Genomic DNA, 16,460 nt, shown 5'->3' on the forward strand with positions numbered 1-16,460 from the left:
TGGAACAATATCTACGTTGCTATAGTTCTCATCTGCAGGATGACTGGATAACCTTATTACCATTACCAGAATTTGCATACAACAGCTCAGTCAGCACTACTACAAAACAGATTCCATTCTTCGCAAACTATGGGTGCCATTCCACTTTCCTACCACTCATAACTTCCTCAACTAGATGTCCTGCTGCCTCTGACCTTCTAGAAAGATTCAGAATGGATTCTGTATCCTTCAAGAAAAACTTTAATAATGTACAACAAAAACAGAACATTATGACCTCAGAAGACGAGAAGCACCTACTTACAACAGTGGAGACTTGGTTTGGCTCTCTACAAAACATTTAAGGCTACAAACCCCTAGCAGGAAGTTGAGTACTCTATACCTCGGACCTTTCCCTATTTCACATGTAGTTAGCAAGTTTACTGTACATTTACACCTTACACTGTCTGCTAATGCAGTTAGCCACAGTGACAGGTGATTTACAACAGGTAGGAACCAGCATATTTTCCAGCTACAAAGACCCTATTATTTATTACACAGGGTAATCTCTTCTTTGTTGCATACAAGCTGCCTCAGCTAACAGACATTCTCACCTACAAAGTCATCTTAAAGGGATATACTCCTGCTATACCACAAGCTGCCTCGGCTAACAGACATTCTCACCTACAAAGTCATCTTAAAGGGATATACTCCTGCTATACCACAAGCTGCCTCGGCTAACAGACATTCTCACCTACAAAGTCATCTTAAAGAGATATACTCCTGCTATACCACAAGCTGCCTCGGCTAACAGACATTCTCGCCTACAAAGTCATCTTAAAGGGATATACTCCTGCTATACCCCAAGCTGTCTCAGCTAACAGACATTCTCAGCTACAAAGTCATCTTAAAGGGATATACTCCTGCTATACCACAAGCTGCCTCGGCTAACAGACATTCTCGCCTACAAAGTCATCTTAAAGGGATATACTCCTGCTATACCACATGCTGCATCAGATAAGAGACATTCTCATCTGCATGTTAATTTCAAAGGAATATACTTTTTGCTGAATCTGCAATCTGCATTGGTTAAAAGATAATCCCATCTGCAAGTTTATCTTAAAGGGACATACTTCCTGCTGCATCAGGTAAGAGACATTCTCCTTTCCAAGTTCATTTTAAAGGGAGGTACACCTATAGGAATTTACTTAAAGAGACATACTTTATACAACTCCACTTAAAGGGACATTCTTCACTATTGCCAACTTCAGTTGTGGTTCTTAATTTGAAAGTAATTATTACAATATATTTGCTTTGTTAGGGGATAACAGTTTGCACTTATGGTTCTGATTTGTTCCTTGTGAAAATGTATCACTCAAACTCACAACAGTCCTGGATTGTAGTTTCCTTAAAAAATACTCCTTACGTGTTTCAAAGGTAATAGTCAAAAGCTCCTTCTTCATGAGGAATCTAAATTAGGCCGCTGTGTGTGTACATTTAAACCAGCGTTGCGGCACGTCCCTTAGTAAAACCTGTACTATGATTGGATACAAAGCAAGCATGTGATCTTCCTACGTAGCTTGCCACCAATCTATTCAGGTTCGAGATTCCCCACGTGTAATTTCATTCATTGTATTGATCATTATCTAGTCATGTGGTTTATCCAAATACTATTGTTGTGATGAATGGCTCAGAGGTTAATCAACATAACCGGAATACATTGTAGATCTTTGTATTTACAAAAATAACAACAATCCAATGAAGGTATTTGCAAATACACATTTTTACATATACCGTTACTACTGTATGTAACTTTTTCGCTCAATATATTTGAAATCTAAATATTTAATAGAAATAAACAAGATTAAAAGGTATGTAAACCTAAATATATCCTCAATTGCTCCTATTTGGTCTGAAAAAAATATTTTTGGTGTTTTCTATTTATTATTCTTTTATTTTTTTTTATGTTTCTTGTTCTTCAAAGAACTACCTACTTATTTTCTCATATCAAATGGTTGCTTCCTTTCTCTGTACAATGATATAGTACACGACACCCTCTAGGTATCATTCATAGTTATCGGTCATTTACTGTCACATAGTTTATCTACCTAAAGTTCTACAAATTCAGATCTTAATTTTCTCTATGCGTCTAAATGTGCCAACCCTAGACAAATGTGCTTCTACACATATTAAACTCCCCATGTTCTGTTACTATATAAGGGTACCTATGTGTCTCCCTACTTGGGGAATATATCGTTAAACACTTAGAAAAACACTGTAAGAGGTTGTTACCAAAAACTTACTTTCTTCAAAGATTAATATTTTATACTATCCATTAGATCTAATGATGTACAGCATAGAAACTGGATCTTTCTATCAATCTGCACATGACAATTGCGTGCCACTTGTTATCTATACAAATTATCAATTTATATTACCATCTCAAAGTGTTTTAAAGGGACAGTCAACCATAGAATTGTTATTGTTTTAAAAGATAAATAATCCCTTTATTACTCATTCTCCAGTTTTGCATAACCAACACAGTTATATTAATGTACGTTTTACCTTTGTGATTACCTTGTATCTAGGAACCTTCTTCCAGCCCCCTGATCACATGACTGTGACTGTTTATTATCTATTGTCTTAAATTTAGCATTGTATTGTGCTAGATCTTAAATAACTTTCTGTGCCTGAACACAGTGTTATCTATATAGCCCACGTGTACTTTCTGTCTCTTTGTGTTGAAAAGAGATTTAAAAAGCATGTGATAAGAGGCAACCCTCAAAGGCTTAGACATTAGCATATGAGCCTACCTATGTTTAGTTTAAACTAAGAATACCAAGAGAAAAAAGCAAATTTGATGATAAAAGTAAATTGGAAAGTCAATTAAAATTAAAAGTCCTATCTGAATAATGAAAGTTTAATTTATACTTGGCTGTCCCTTTAATATAATCTTATTGTATAGATAAGTGGCTAGTTTGGTTTCAGACTGCTGTGATATGTTGGAATACCTGTCAGCTTGTTATCTGCATTACTCTGTGTATGCTCTGCATTTATACTGTAGTTATGTTCCTGTTTCTTTATACTAACAAATAATCATTTCTTTTAACAGCTAGTAATAAATAGAGAGTGTTGCATGAAAAGTCTGAGTGTGTGGATATGTAAATATGTGAGTGTGTGTTTGTGTAAGTGTGTATGTGAGTCTGTCTAAGAGTTTGCAGCTTTTCTTAATTTTTAAGTAAGGATAAAAACAGTTGTATCTTAGCAATAGTTTTTACAAATGGTTTTCATTGTAGGTAAACTATTTTCACAAGGCTGTGTACATTAAAGGGACAGTCGAGTAAAAAAAAAACTTTCATGTTTCAAATAGGGCATGTCATTTTAAACAACTTTCCAATTTACTTTTATCACCAATTTTGCTTTGTTCTCTTGGTATTCTTAGTTGTAAGCTAAACCTAGGAGGTTCATATGCTAATTTCTTAGACCTTGAAGGCCGCCTCTAATCTAAATGCATTTTGATAGTTTTTCACCACTAGAGGGCATTAGTTCACATGTTTCATATAGATAACATTGAGCTCATGCACGTGAATTTACCATGGAGACAGCTCTGAAATAAAATACAAGTCTGTCAAAAGAACTGAAATAAGGGGGCAGTCTGCTAAGGCTTTGATTCAAGGTAATTACAGAGGTTATGCAAAACTGGGCAATTGGTAATTGAAGGGACACTGAACCCAAAAATTTCTTTCCTGATTCGGATAGAGCATGAATTTTTAAGCAACTTTCTAATTTACTCCTATTATCAAATTGTATTCATTCTCTTGGTATCTTTATTTGAAATGCAAGAATGTAAGTTAAAATGCCGGCCCATTTTTGGTGAACAACCTGGGTTGTCCTTGTCGATTGGTGTATAAATTCATCTGAACTAAAAAAAAGCTGGGTTGCCTTTTTTCAAATAAAGCTAGCAAGAGAACAAAGAAAATTAGATAAAAGGAGTCAATTAGAAAGTTGCTTAAAATTGCATGCTTTATCTGAATCACAAAAGAAAAAAATTGGGTTCAGTGTCCCTTTAAGGGATTATCTATCTTTTAAAACAACAAAAATTCTGGTGTTGACTGTCCCTTTAAACATTTTCAACAGTTGTGTGTGTGTTTTTTTTTTGTTTTTTTTTACCACCACTCAACATTTATGAGGTGCCCCAAATTTGGGTCTAGGAAACCTGGTTACCTTAATAATATAAAATTTACTTACAATGTGTTTATATGTTTCTATGGCAACAATGTGGTCCTGAGTTCTCTATGCAGCTTGATTGGTCTAGTCTCCTAATCGAGTGAGAATTAATGGATTCGTTTCTTAAAACAGATACATGCTTGTTTGTAAGTCTTTTTGCAAGTAGTAGCCTAATATTTTTTTTATATATTATGCAAAGGTGCTTTTGATTACTAATTATGGTATTTTAAATTCATTCAATGCACGCAAGTAAAAAGATGACATAGGAGGATGTTTACTCACGTGCATTGAATGTCACCTACAGTATGTGGGCCTCACCAGTACTGAAGTGAATGCCAGGATACTCAACCATCAATCTACAATTAAAATTGGTGAAGCCACAACTCTCCTCGTTAAACATTTCAATTTTTTTCACAACAAAAGCAGTGCTACCTTGAGGTGGCAAGCAATTGAATGGGTTAAAACTCCCTTACGTGGAGGTGATAGAGGTCAGATTTTGGGCAAACGTGAAATGTTTTGGGTGTTCATGATACAGACTCGAGTCCCTAAAGGTCTTAATTCTGAATACGACCTTATCAATTAATAGAAATAAGAGGTCCCCTTCAGATTAAGTATCAGATTATATACATAAGGGGCAAAACATAAGGTTATGGGTATAGACATGAACACTAATGGCTTTTTATCATTCTAAATATGAAACAGCGGTAATCCCATCCTTACCTCTTATATTTCCACCTCTATCTTTAGTATTATTTTCCATCTTTTTTTTTTTTTTTTTTTTTTTTTAAATTGTATCCTTTTGCCCCTTGATTTTCACTTGTACCTGGAAAGGCACTTACGCACTAATTTTTATATAGACCTTGATGCTGGTCAGTAATTATGTGTGTGTGTGCTTCCTGTTTTAAGCATCAAAGGTGAATACAAAAGGGGCAATTTCTCTCTTTAAGCCAAATGTCTGCAGTGATATATATATTTTAACTTGTGTAATTGTGCATGTATAGTTTTTCTGCCCGGTATGACAACAGTTAAAGTTTAATGTTCCTTATTTCTCACACTTGTAAGCATCCTAATTAACCAATGGAAATGTTCTTTGGCTCTATCAGCTATGATTACGGTATTACACTGAAACATGTTAGCCTGAGCACTATGTGCTGAGTGTGTGTTTGTATTGACCCACCATGGTTGTTTTTTTTTTAATCCTATTTGGAATTTAATAACATTTTTACTTTTTATACTGACCACCGGATCAACCTTTTTGCTATTTCTACTTACTGGCCAGGATCTGGGGTCACAGTGAGCTTGGAAGCATTTCTCTCATAGTGCAGGACGCATTTTTCCCTGCACTTATGCCCTAATACTGAAGCAAGGAGCCAGCAGTGCACCTGAACAGCTCAATAGGTGATTGGTTGCATAGCACCACATGAGTGCACCGGATCACGTCATCAGACGTCCACAGCGTTTACAGAGATACAAGCTGGATACAGTTTACAGCCTACAGCGGCTGTGGATGAGTCATTTAAGGATTACAGGATAACGGCACACAGAGCCTGAGGGACAGGGGCTTGAACAGTACAGAAACCGTGAGTGTGTACAGCCATAGGCTGTCAGAGGCAATTATTTCCTCTGTCTTTTGACCAGTATGTATTGATTTGCCCCTTATATGTGTTCTGTAGATGGAATGTGTGCTTCCTATATCTGGCGGTTTTATATCTGGTGTTATTGAAGTGGCTACCTGGACTGGGCATTTTTAGTTTGAGATTCTGACTCTATGGTCAGAGAGAGAGATTTTTTTCTAAATCCCTTACTGGGAGCTTCTTTTACAACTGTGCACTATACACTATTTCTTTGCATGACTTTTATTTATATATATATATATATATATATATATATATATATATATAGCGAGAGAGACGGGGCGAAATGGAGTCAAAGCAAGTGAGAGGAGAGGCAGTATTGTGAACCCCCATTTGAATAACCCATGAGCCGCCACTCTGTCCTATTATAAAATTACATCACTTCTCATAGTTTCTAATATTTTATTGATTTGTGCCTGGTATATTAGGATATTATCTTTATTTGCTGTGTTCAGGTATTTTTGTTGAACAAAAAAATTAACAAAACAATAAAAAATACAATAATGAATTACAAAGAATTAAACAGAAGGATGAAATCTGCAAAAATACCCATTACCTACTAGAAAGCACACATTCAATATGGCAGACAAAGGAACATATACAGTACCCCCCCCCCCCCCCCCCCCCCAAAAAAAAATAAAAAAAAAAAAATGAATATATTCTAATAAAGGGGAAAGAATAAATGATACAGTGGTTATACAGCTGGATGGACTTACATTAAGGGATATATTTCAGTCTTAAAAAGGTAGAACAAGGAATGAAGGTATTATATAAGGAATATTATTGGAAAGTACTTAGAAGATGCAGAGCATCTTTTTTTTTGCAAACATTACAATTCTGTGCTGCACTTTCCAAAATAGATATACGTAAATATAGCATCAGATACACTATAAATTGCCCCTCCATGCAATGGGAACATGGGTTAACATAAACAAAATCTGTCCTATTCACATTTTTGTTTTTCTGACATCATTTATTTTAAAATGCAGTATATACTCTAAGAAATAAATTCAAATCATTGTATAGAGTTTCTCAAAATAATATGTGGTAAAGATAATTCAGTGGATATAAAATAACACATTTTTAATTGCTTCTATCAACAGTATTCTATAAACAGCATTTTCCATTAAGGTGGCGCTTCTCATTTAAAGCGAATCAGTGTGTTTATGAATAAGGTGATTATTGATTCCCCTTTATGCTTGAGCAGTATGTGGAATTCCATGATGTAGCAATGTCTATGTTTCCCCGACATGGACACTGCATTTTCTAATGTACATGCCAAAGGATAAGTCATTCGAACACAAAGATGTTCTATTTAGGCTCAAGTTTGTGTTGCAAGAAAAGATACTGCTCTCCATTGTCCACTTTTATTGCATGTTCAGCAGATTCTCTGTCTACGTTTGGTAAATAAAGAGGTAAAGATAACAACGCGTTTTGCACCTTCTCAGTTTGTATCAGGTTCATAGACTTGGCCATCATGCAACATTTTTCCAAAGTAGTGCAGTTTAGTTTTATAGCTCCATTTTTTTTTTATCAGATCTGAAGTGATTAATCCAAGCTTCACATATCTGCTTTATATCCGTCCACTCTTGGGAGCTCCCCTATCCCCATAGTCATGTTGCACGGGTGAGGTTAACAAACAGTTGTTGCCTATGACCTTTCTGCAGAAGGACTCCAAGCAGCAAGTAGATGTGTAGTCTTCTCTTTTGTATGTAACTTAAGGTGGAACATTTAGTTAATGAGTTCTGTTCTCTTCCGCATGTGGGTCACGACAGCTGCATTCATCATCCTCACAATCAGCAGCAAAAGGTGTTACCTGATAAGAAAAAAACAATAGTATAATACACTTATGTGCTAGAGCATGTTATTATGCATTAAAGGGACATTATACTCAATGTTTTTCTTTGGTTGATATGAAACTTCATTATTTAAACAGTGTTATTTAATTTTATCCAAGAAAAAGTGACTTTAAAGCTGTTTAAATTTAAATGAAAGCTAATAAAGCTGTATCAGTTGTGCTCATTGACTGGTGAATTAGTGTAATTGCTTCCTACTAATGTCTATTGGCTGGCATGTACCTAACAGCTGGGCCTTAGCAAGGGATACACAACTGGCATGTACCTAACAGCTGGGCCTTAGCAAGGAATACACAACTAGCATGTACCTAACAGCTGGGCCTTAGCAAGGAATACACAACTGGCATGTACCTAACAGCTGGGCCTTAGCAAGGAATACACAACTGGCATGTACCTAACAGCTGGGCCTTAGCAAGGGATACACAACTGGCATGTACCTAACAGCTGGGCCTTAGCAAGGGATACACAACTGGCATGTAGCTAACAGCTGGGCCTTAGCAAGGGATACACAACTGGCATGTACCTAACAAAAGCTGGGCCTTAGCAAGGAATACACAACTGGCATGTACCTAACAAAAGCTGGGCCTTAGCAAGGAATACACAACTGGCATGTACCTAACAGCTGGGCCTTAGCAAGGAATACACAACTGGCATGTAGCTAACAGCTGGGCCTTAGCAAGGAATACACAACTGGCATGTACCTAACAGCTGGGCCTTAGCAAGGGATACACAACTGGCATGTACCTAACAGCTGGGCCTTAGCAAGGGATACACAACTGGCATGTACCTAACAGCTGGGCCTTAGCAAGGATTACACAACTGGCATGTACCTAACAGCTGGGCCTTAGCAAGGGATACACAACTGGCATGTACCTAACAACAGCTGGGCCTTAGCAAGGGATACACAACTGGCATGTACCTAACAGCTGGGCCTTAGCAAGGAATACACAACTGGCATGTACCTAACAACAGCTGGGCCTTAGCAAGGGATACACAACTGGCATGTACCTAACAGCTGGGCCTTAGCAAGGAATACGCAACTGGCATGTACCTAACAGCTGGGCCTTAGCAAGGAATACGCAACTGGCATGTACCTAACAGCTGGGCCTTAGCAAGGAATACGCAACTGGCATGTACCTAACAGCTGGGCCTTAGCAAGGAATACGCAACTGGCATGTACCTAACAGCTGGGCCTTAGCAAGGAATATGCAACTGGCATGTACCTAACAGCTGGGCCTTAGCAAGGAATACGCAACTGGCATGTACCTAACAGCTGGGCCTTAGCAAGGAATACACAACTCCATTAGCTTCAGCTTCAACAGCTCGGTGTTCCTTAAAAGTATCTTCTGCTTTGGCAATGGACCTATGCAACTGTGCTGGAATAAGCTCTAAAGTAAGAAAATAATAAGCACTACTCTTATATGTTAATAGCAGTTCTAATTTAACAGCCACTTAAGATGGTAGAACTTTAATATTATAGACTCCAGATAAGTGCTGGCTATGCACAAGTTCTAAAAAATACAGTGAGAAAAACTGACTCTGAAATATTTTCAGCAGGTGGTAAAAAGAGAGGCAAGTCGGCTCTATTTGTAATGTAGAATAAGTCTGGAACACTGGATCCCGAAGTAGTCTCCAAGTAGCCCCCCAAAAAAGTAAAATTTGAACTATATGGGAAAAAAAAGAAGATATTTTACCTCAAAATGTCCTGAGTAGCTACATCATATTATAAAGCAGCCAATCAGGATGTCTGATCCAGGACTTTCATTTGGCATGTGCATTCACAGTCACTTTATTTCCTTCCTCACTTTAACCCCATCACAATGGTCACCATACCTCATATGTCTTTCCATTACAAGGGCTGTAGGGGAAAGATCTTGCTGACAACATTAACACCACGCTATTTGAGCATGCCTCACTGTTACATGTTACAGCAACCTTTGTGAAGGGGTTAAAGATATTTATACTATAAAATCTCATGATATGGTGAAATCATAAACTCTGTAAACTCTGCACTGATGATGTTGATTTGCTGATTTTTTTTTTTTTTTTTTAACTATTCCGATGACAGTAGCTGAAGGATAACTGTTCACAAAGTACTTTAGTGAGATTAAGACATTTTTGAGGTAAAATATCTTCTTTTTCTTTTTTTAGTCAGCCACCAATTGTGCAAGTTCTCCCACTTAAGAAGATGAGAGAGGCCTGTAATTTTCATCATAGGTATACGTCAACTATGAGAGACAAAATGTGGAAACAAATCCAGACAATCACATTGTCTGATGTGGAAAGAATTTATTTGCATATTATGGTGGAAAATAAGTATTTGGTCACCTACAAACAAGCAAGATTTCTGGCTCTCACAGGCCTGTATCTTCTTCTTTAAGAGGCTCCTCTGTCCTCTACTCATTACCTGTATTAATGGCACCTGTTTGAACTTGTTATCAGTATAAAAGACACCTGTCCACAACCTCAGTCACACTCCAAACTCCATTATAGTGAAGACCAAAGAGCTGTCGAAGGACACCAGAAACAAAATTGTAGACCTGCACCAGGCTGGGAAGACTGAATATGCAATAGGCAAGCAGCTTGGTGTGAAGAAATCAACTGTGGGAGCAATAATTAGAAAATGGAAGACATACAAGACCACTGATAATCTCCCTCGATCTGGGGCTCCATGCAAGATCTCACCCAGTGGGGTCAAAATGATTACAAGAACGGTGAGCAAACATCCCAGAACCACACAGGGGGACCTAGTGAATGACCTGCAGAGAGCTGGGACCAACGTAACAAAGGCTACCATCAGTAACACACTACGCCGCCAGGGACTCAGATCCTGCAGTTCCAGACGTGTCCCCCTGCTTAAGCCAGGAAATGTCCGGGCCTGTCTGAAATATGCTAGAGAGCATTTGGATGATCCAGAAGCGGATTGGGAGAATGTCATATGGTCAGATGAAACCAAAGTAGAACTGTTTGGTAGAAACACAACTCGTCGTGTTTGGAGGAGAGAGAATGCTGAGTTGCAACCAAAGAACACCATACCTACTGTGAAGCATGGGGGTGGCAACATCATGCTTTGGGGCTGTTTCTCTGCAAAGGGAACAGGACGACTGATCCGTGTACATGAAAGAATGAATGGGGCCATGTATCGTGAGATTTTGAGTGCAAACCTCCTTCCATCAGCAAGGGCATTGAAGATGAAACGTGGCTGGGTCTTTCAGCATGACAATGATCCCAAACACACCGTACGGTCAATGAAGGAGTGGCTTCATAAGAAGTATTACAAGGTCCTGGAGTGGCCTAGCCAGTCTCCAGATCTCAACCCCATAGAAAACCTTTGGAGGGAGTTGAAAGTCTGTGTTGCCCAGCGACAGCCCCAAAACATCACTGCTCTAGAGGAGATCTGCATGCAGGAATGGGCCAACATACAAGCAACAGTGTGTGACAACCTTGTGAAGACTTACAGAAAACGTTTGACCTCTGTCATTGCCAACAAAGGATATATAACAAAGTATTGAGATTAACTTTTGATATTGACCAAATACTTATTTTCTGCCATAATTTGCAAATAAATTCTTATGATTGTCTGGATTTGTGATTGTCTGGATTTGTTTCCACATTTTGTCTCTCATAGTTGAGGTATACCTATGATGAAAATTACAGGCCTCTCTCATCTTCTTAAGTGGGAGAACTTGCACAATTGGTGGCTGACTAAATACTTTTTGCCCCAATGTATATACTGTGTGTATATATATATATATATATATATATATATATATATATATATTGCTTTGAAAAAGGGATGTTTATTTTTATTTTATTGGCAACCAGAAGTACGTGTCTGAGTACAATTAAACCCTAAGGACAAATTGCTCATCGACTGATTAATAGGCTTTATTGGTGTATAGTGGAATTTCTCACACACTTACAAATGAAAAATAACACCAATTGCAAGAAATAAAAAAATAACTTTAGAATGCAAAGCCACACTGACCATCAGAAATGCTCGTTCAAATCGGACAAGTGGACGGATGCAAAGAGCAGGTATGAAGGCCAAATATCTCTCTAATGTGCAGTTTGTTATCTTATCTTTTCTGATGAAGCCAAATAATTAAATTTTTGTTATTATAATGGCAGTGGCAAATCCTGTCATCTCTACACTCAAGTCCAACTTGGCTTCTCCAAATAAGGAAATAAGTTGGAGTTTGACCATTGAAAAGCAACTGCAACAAACAAGTTCCTAATCTGTTCTAAAAACATTCAGACTCTACAAATATGTTACTTTATTGGAAAATTGCAGAAAAATATGTTAATTACAAGGTGTTTGCTTTCCCTTTAAACTATTGATTTTTGCTTAAAGGGACATTATACACTAGATTTTTCGTTGCATAAAAGTTTTGTAGATGATCTATTTAAATAGCCCATCTGGTGTATTAAGCCCCAAAGTTTTTTAAAACATTTATTTTGTATGCAGATTTGTTGAAATGCAGTGGTTAATTTACAATGAATAAATAAAATGATCACTTTAAGAACTCTTAAGATAAGCAAGACTTCCAATTCCTTTAATATAATTTTATTGCTTATCTTAAGAGTTCTTAAAGTGATCATTACAGAAATTACCATTGGTCCAGATACCATTTTTGGGGATTTTGGCTCCAGCAATATTGTTTTTGTAGAATAGTTGTAATTAAAGGGACAGTCTACTCCAGAATTGTTATTGTGTAAAAAGATAGATAATCCCTTTATTACCCATTCCCCAGTTTTGCATAACCAACACGGTTATATTAATATACTTTTTACCTCTGTGATTACCTTGTGTATATAAGCCTATGCAGACTGCCCCCTTATCTCTGTTCTTTTTACAGACTTGCATTTTAACCAATCAGTATCCTCTCATAAGTAACGCCACGGGCGTGAGCACAATGTTATCTATATGGCACAAATGAACTAATTCCCTCTAGCTGTAAACAACTGTCAAATGCATTCAGATAAGAGGTGGCCTTTAAGGGCTTAGAAATTAGCATATCAGCCTGCCTAGGTTAAGATTTCAACAAAGAATACTAAACGAACAAAGTAAATTTGATGATAAAAGTAAATTGGAAAGTTGTTTTAAATGACATGCCCCATCTGAGTCATGCAAGTTTAATTTTGGGACATTGTGCTCTAAAATGTTCTTTCCTTTGTGTTCCCAATGGTCCATTTTACCTGCTGCGGTGTACTTCATTGCATGCAAACTATTTATTTACCTTTATTTATTATTTGAAATAGATAATTTTGTCCCCCACCTATACTGAAAATATGAGTAACAAGCATTTCTCTGTAGAAAAGTAGTTCACCCTACTGTTATGTGCATGTTCTGAAGGACAACGTCAACAGGTGGTGGTTTAAATGAGCAAAACTATCTATTTCAGACACAATTTGGATCACATTAAGAGGAAACAAATTTTATAGTACTGTGTCCCTATAAAGAGGAGCATGAACACACAATCACATTTCACAAAAAAATGATAAATTATGCATTGTGAACATATTCTTTAAAGGGACAGTCTAGGCCAAAATAAACGTTCATGATTCAGATAGAGCATGTAATTTTAAACAATTTTCCAATTTACTTTTATCACCAATTTTGCTTTGTTCTCTTGGTATTCTTAGTTGAAAGCTTAACCTAGGAGGTTCATATGCTAATTTCTTAGACCTTGAAGCCCACCTCTTTCAGAATGCATTTTAACAGTTTTTCACCACTAGAGGGTGTTAGTTCACGTATTTCATATAGATAACACTGTGTTCGTGCACGAGAAGTTATCTGGGAGCAGGCACTGATTGGCTAGACTGCAAGTCTGTCAAAAGAACTGAAAAAAGGGGCAGTTTGCAGAGGCTTAGATACAAGATAATCACAGAGGTTAAAAGTGTATTATTATAACTGTGTTAGTTATGCAAAACTGGGAAATGGGTAATAAAGGGATTATCTATCTTTTAAAACAATAAAAATTCTGGTGTAGACTGTCCCTTTAATGTACATTCATTATTTATTTATTTCCCTCTTCTTTAAATCTGAACATTGTACTTCGTCCAATTCTGGTGAGAGGTTGAATTGTGTATATATATCAGATCTCAGAAGCCCAGGTCTTCTCCATTCTACACTGTGATTGTTTGATTAGTGAAGCAGCACATTTGTATCTGTCCTTAGCTGGCCACAGGAGGAGATAGGGTAAATAATACACAAGCAGATTTTCAAAGACTATATCTCTGGACTGCAAACCAAACTCAATAACAGTTTTAAATGTTTTTGAAACATTACATTTAAATGAGATATTTTGTAATGCAGAGCTTAATTATTGATATTGCCTCACATACAAGTTGTATGTCCTTTTAAGGAAATGCACCTAGCAAGAGTCAATTAAAGGGGCGTTCAAATCAAAATCAAATTTTCATGATTCAGATAGAGAATGCAATTTTAAATAGCTTTCCATTTTACGTATTTTATGTAATTGTGTTGTTCTCTTGGTATGCTTTGTTAAAAAACGTACATCAATGTACTACTGGAAGCTTGCTGCTGATTAGTGGCTGCGCATATATGCCTCCTGCCATTGGTTCATCCAATGTGTTCAGCTAGCTCCCAGCAGTGCATTGCTGCTCCTTCAACAAAGGACCCTAAAAGAAAAGCAAATTTGATAATAGATGTAAACTGGAAAATTGTTAAATTCATATGTTCTATCTGAATCATCTTTAAGTGAAAACTGTATTGTTTACCTACCTTGTGAGATGACAAACTAGAAGCACAGCAGTCTCCACCATCATACTGACAATATGCACGGTTATTAATGGTATCACACCAGCCGTCTCCTTGAAAAGGCTGCAGAGAAACAACAGTCACTAACTCACAATGAAAAGAGCCAAGACACATTCATTTATCACTTTTGCTTAAAGCCATGTAAAGGTTAGAGACTGATATTAGACATGAAATCCAACTGCAGAAATCCATAAAAAGGTTGGACATATCCTAAGATGTACAAAGGCAAAGCTGAGTAAGGAGACAAAAGAACAACTAGTGGTGGCCCTTTACAAAATGGTAACCTATGAACAATATGCCATTGGAATTCAGTATCTGGTAGAATTATAAGACCTATATTTATTTTGTGCTTATGTTAATGCAAGGGAATTAAGTAGGTCCCTATTAACTCTTTGAGGTCTATATATAAAGCTCCGAATGGAGCTTGAAGGGCCGTGTTTCTGGCAAGTCTTCAGACTCGCCAGAAACAGCAGTTATGAAGCAGCGGTCTAAAGACCGCTGCTCCATAACCCTGTCCGTCTGCTCTGATGAGGGGGACAGGAATCGCCGGAAATCAACCCAATCGAGTACGATCGGGTTGATTGACACCTCCCTGTCGGGGGCTTATTGGCCACGAGTCTGCAGGGGGCGGTGTCTTGTGAGCTGCTGGTGCAATGCTGAATACGGAGAGCATATTGCTCTCCGCATTCAGCGAGGTCTTGCGGACCTGATCTGCACTGTCGGATCAGGTCCGCAAGACCTTTGTTAAATTGGACTCATTAATTGCTAAGTACTTCTCCCACCTGGGTGCTAACTGTTCTAAGGTTTTTTTTAATTTATTTTTTTAACTTTTTTTTTCAGATCCCCAAGACTTACAAAATGCGATTACCTTTCCAACAGTGCATCTTGGGGGTCTGTAGCTGCTTAGATGCCTGAGATACAGGCTTCTAAGCAGCATGCCCCCTTTTCCTATACTTAACATTTTCATTTTGTTAATAAAGTTGTGTGGTGATGTCATTGCACATGACGTCAACACGCAAAACGGGAAGCCCCAGCGATGCCTGTCACTATACAGCCCCCAGATCTCCCTCAAGGTGGGAGAGTGCTAGCGATGGCTCTGAGCCGTCGTTAGCACCAGAGTGGGAAACGCTGCGACGGCTCAGAGCTGTCGTTAGCAGTCAAAGGAGTAAAAGATACTTAAAGGGACATGAAACCCACATTTTTTTTATTTTATGATTTAGAAAGAGAGCATGCAATTTTAAATAACTTTCTAATTTACTTCTATTATCTATTTTGTTTCATTCTCTTAGTATCCTTTGCTGAAAAGCATATCTAGATAGGCTTAGTAGCTGCTGATTGGTGCCTACACAGAGATGCCTCATGTGATTGGCTCATCCATGTGCATTGCTATTTCTTCAGCAAAGGTTATCTAAAGAATGAAGCAAATTAGATAATAGAAGTAAAATGGAATGTTGTTTAAAACTGTATTCTCTACCTGAATCACAAAATAAAAATTTTGGGTTTAGTGTCCCTTTAAGGTAACTTAGGCCTTTTCAGATCATTTTTGCACTAAAATCTGCTGGTAAGTTAGGAAACTACATATTTCATAGAGGCAGTCATCCTAAAATGCATTAAGATTTCCAAGTTTCCTGCAAGTTGCTTTATACCTAGAAAGTATTGGGACTCTTAGAGGAAACCAGAACTGCTGGAACCTCTGATTTTGAAGCAAATGCAAATAAAATGTGGTGTCCTTGAGACAGTTTACATTGTAGTCTAGTTGTGTATAAATTAGATGTTTAATTAATTGTGTAATTGGGCACTCTTGCAAGCACAACAGTTGTAAAAAAGATCTGTAAAACCTATCACCTTTGTCTATGAATATATGCAGGAGGTATTAAAAAACCCCAACATTTTCTCTACTTAAATGTGTTCCCTATGTTCTATGTTACCTGATGGAGTGTATGTTATTGTTAGAAAACAGCTCCTGTAGCTTTGATTTGTTAT

At 37.4% G+C, this 16,460-nt stretch overlaps 1 protein-coding gene across 1 annotated transcript in view; it reads right to left on the minus strand.

Moving 5' to 3' along the window:
* Positions 1–6,471: 6,471 nt before the first annotated feature.
* PAPPA2 (pappalysin 2) overlaps positions 6,472–16,460 on the minus strand; it is a 234,009-nt gene continuing 224,020 nt past the window's right edge. Inside the window, exons 21-22 of the mRNA XM_053693304.1 lie at positions 14,442–14,540; positions 6,472–7,653 (exon numbers count right to left, since the gene is read on the minus strand). Coding sequence (XP_053549279.1) covers positions 7,573–7,653; positions 14,442–14,540 — 180 coding nt within the window. The 3' untranslated portion in view covers positions 6,472–7,572. The remainder of the gene's footprint in view (positions 7,654–14,441; positions 14,541–16,460) is intronic.

Source organism: Bombina bombina, chromosome 10, assembly GCF_027579735.1.
Source record: "Bombina bombina isolate aBomBom1 chromosome 10, aBomBom1.pri, whole genome shotgun sequence".
In the NCBI taxonomy this organism is placed as follows: domain Eukaryota; kingdom Metazoa; phylum Chordata; class Amphibia; order Anura; family Bombinatoridae; genus Bombina; species Bombina bombina.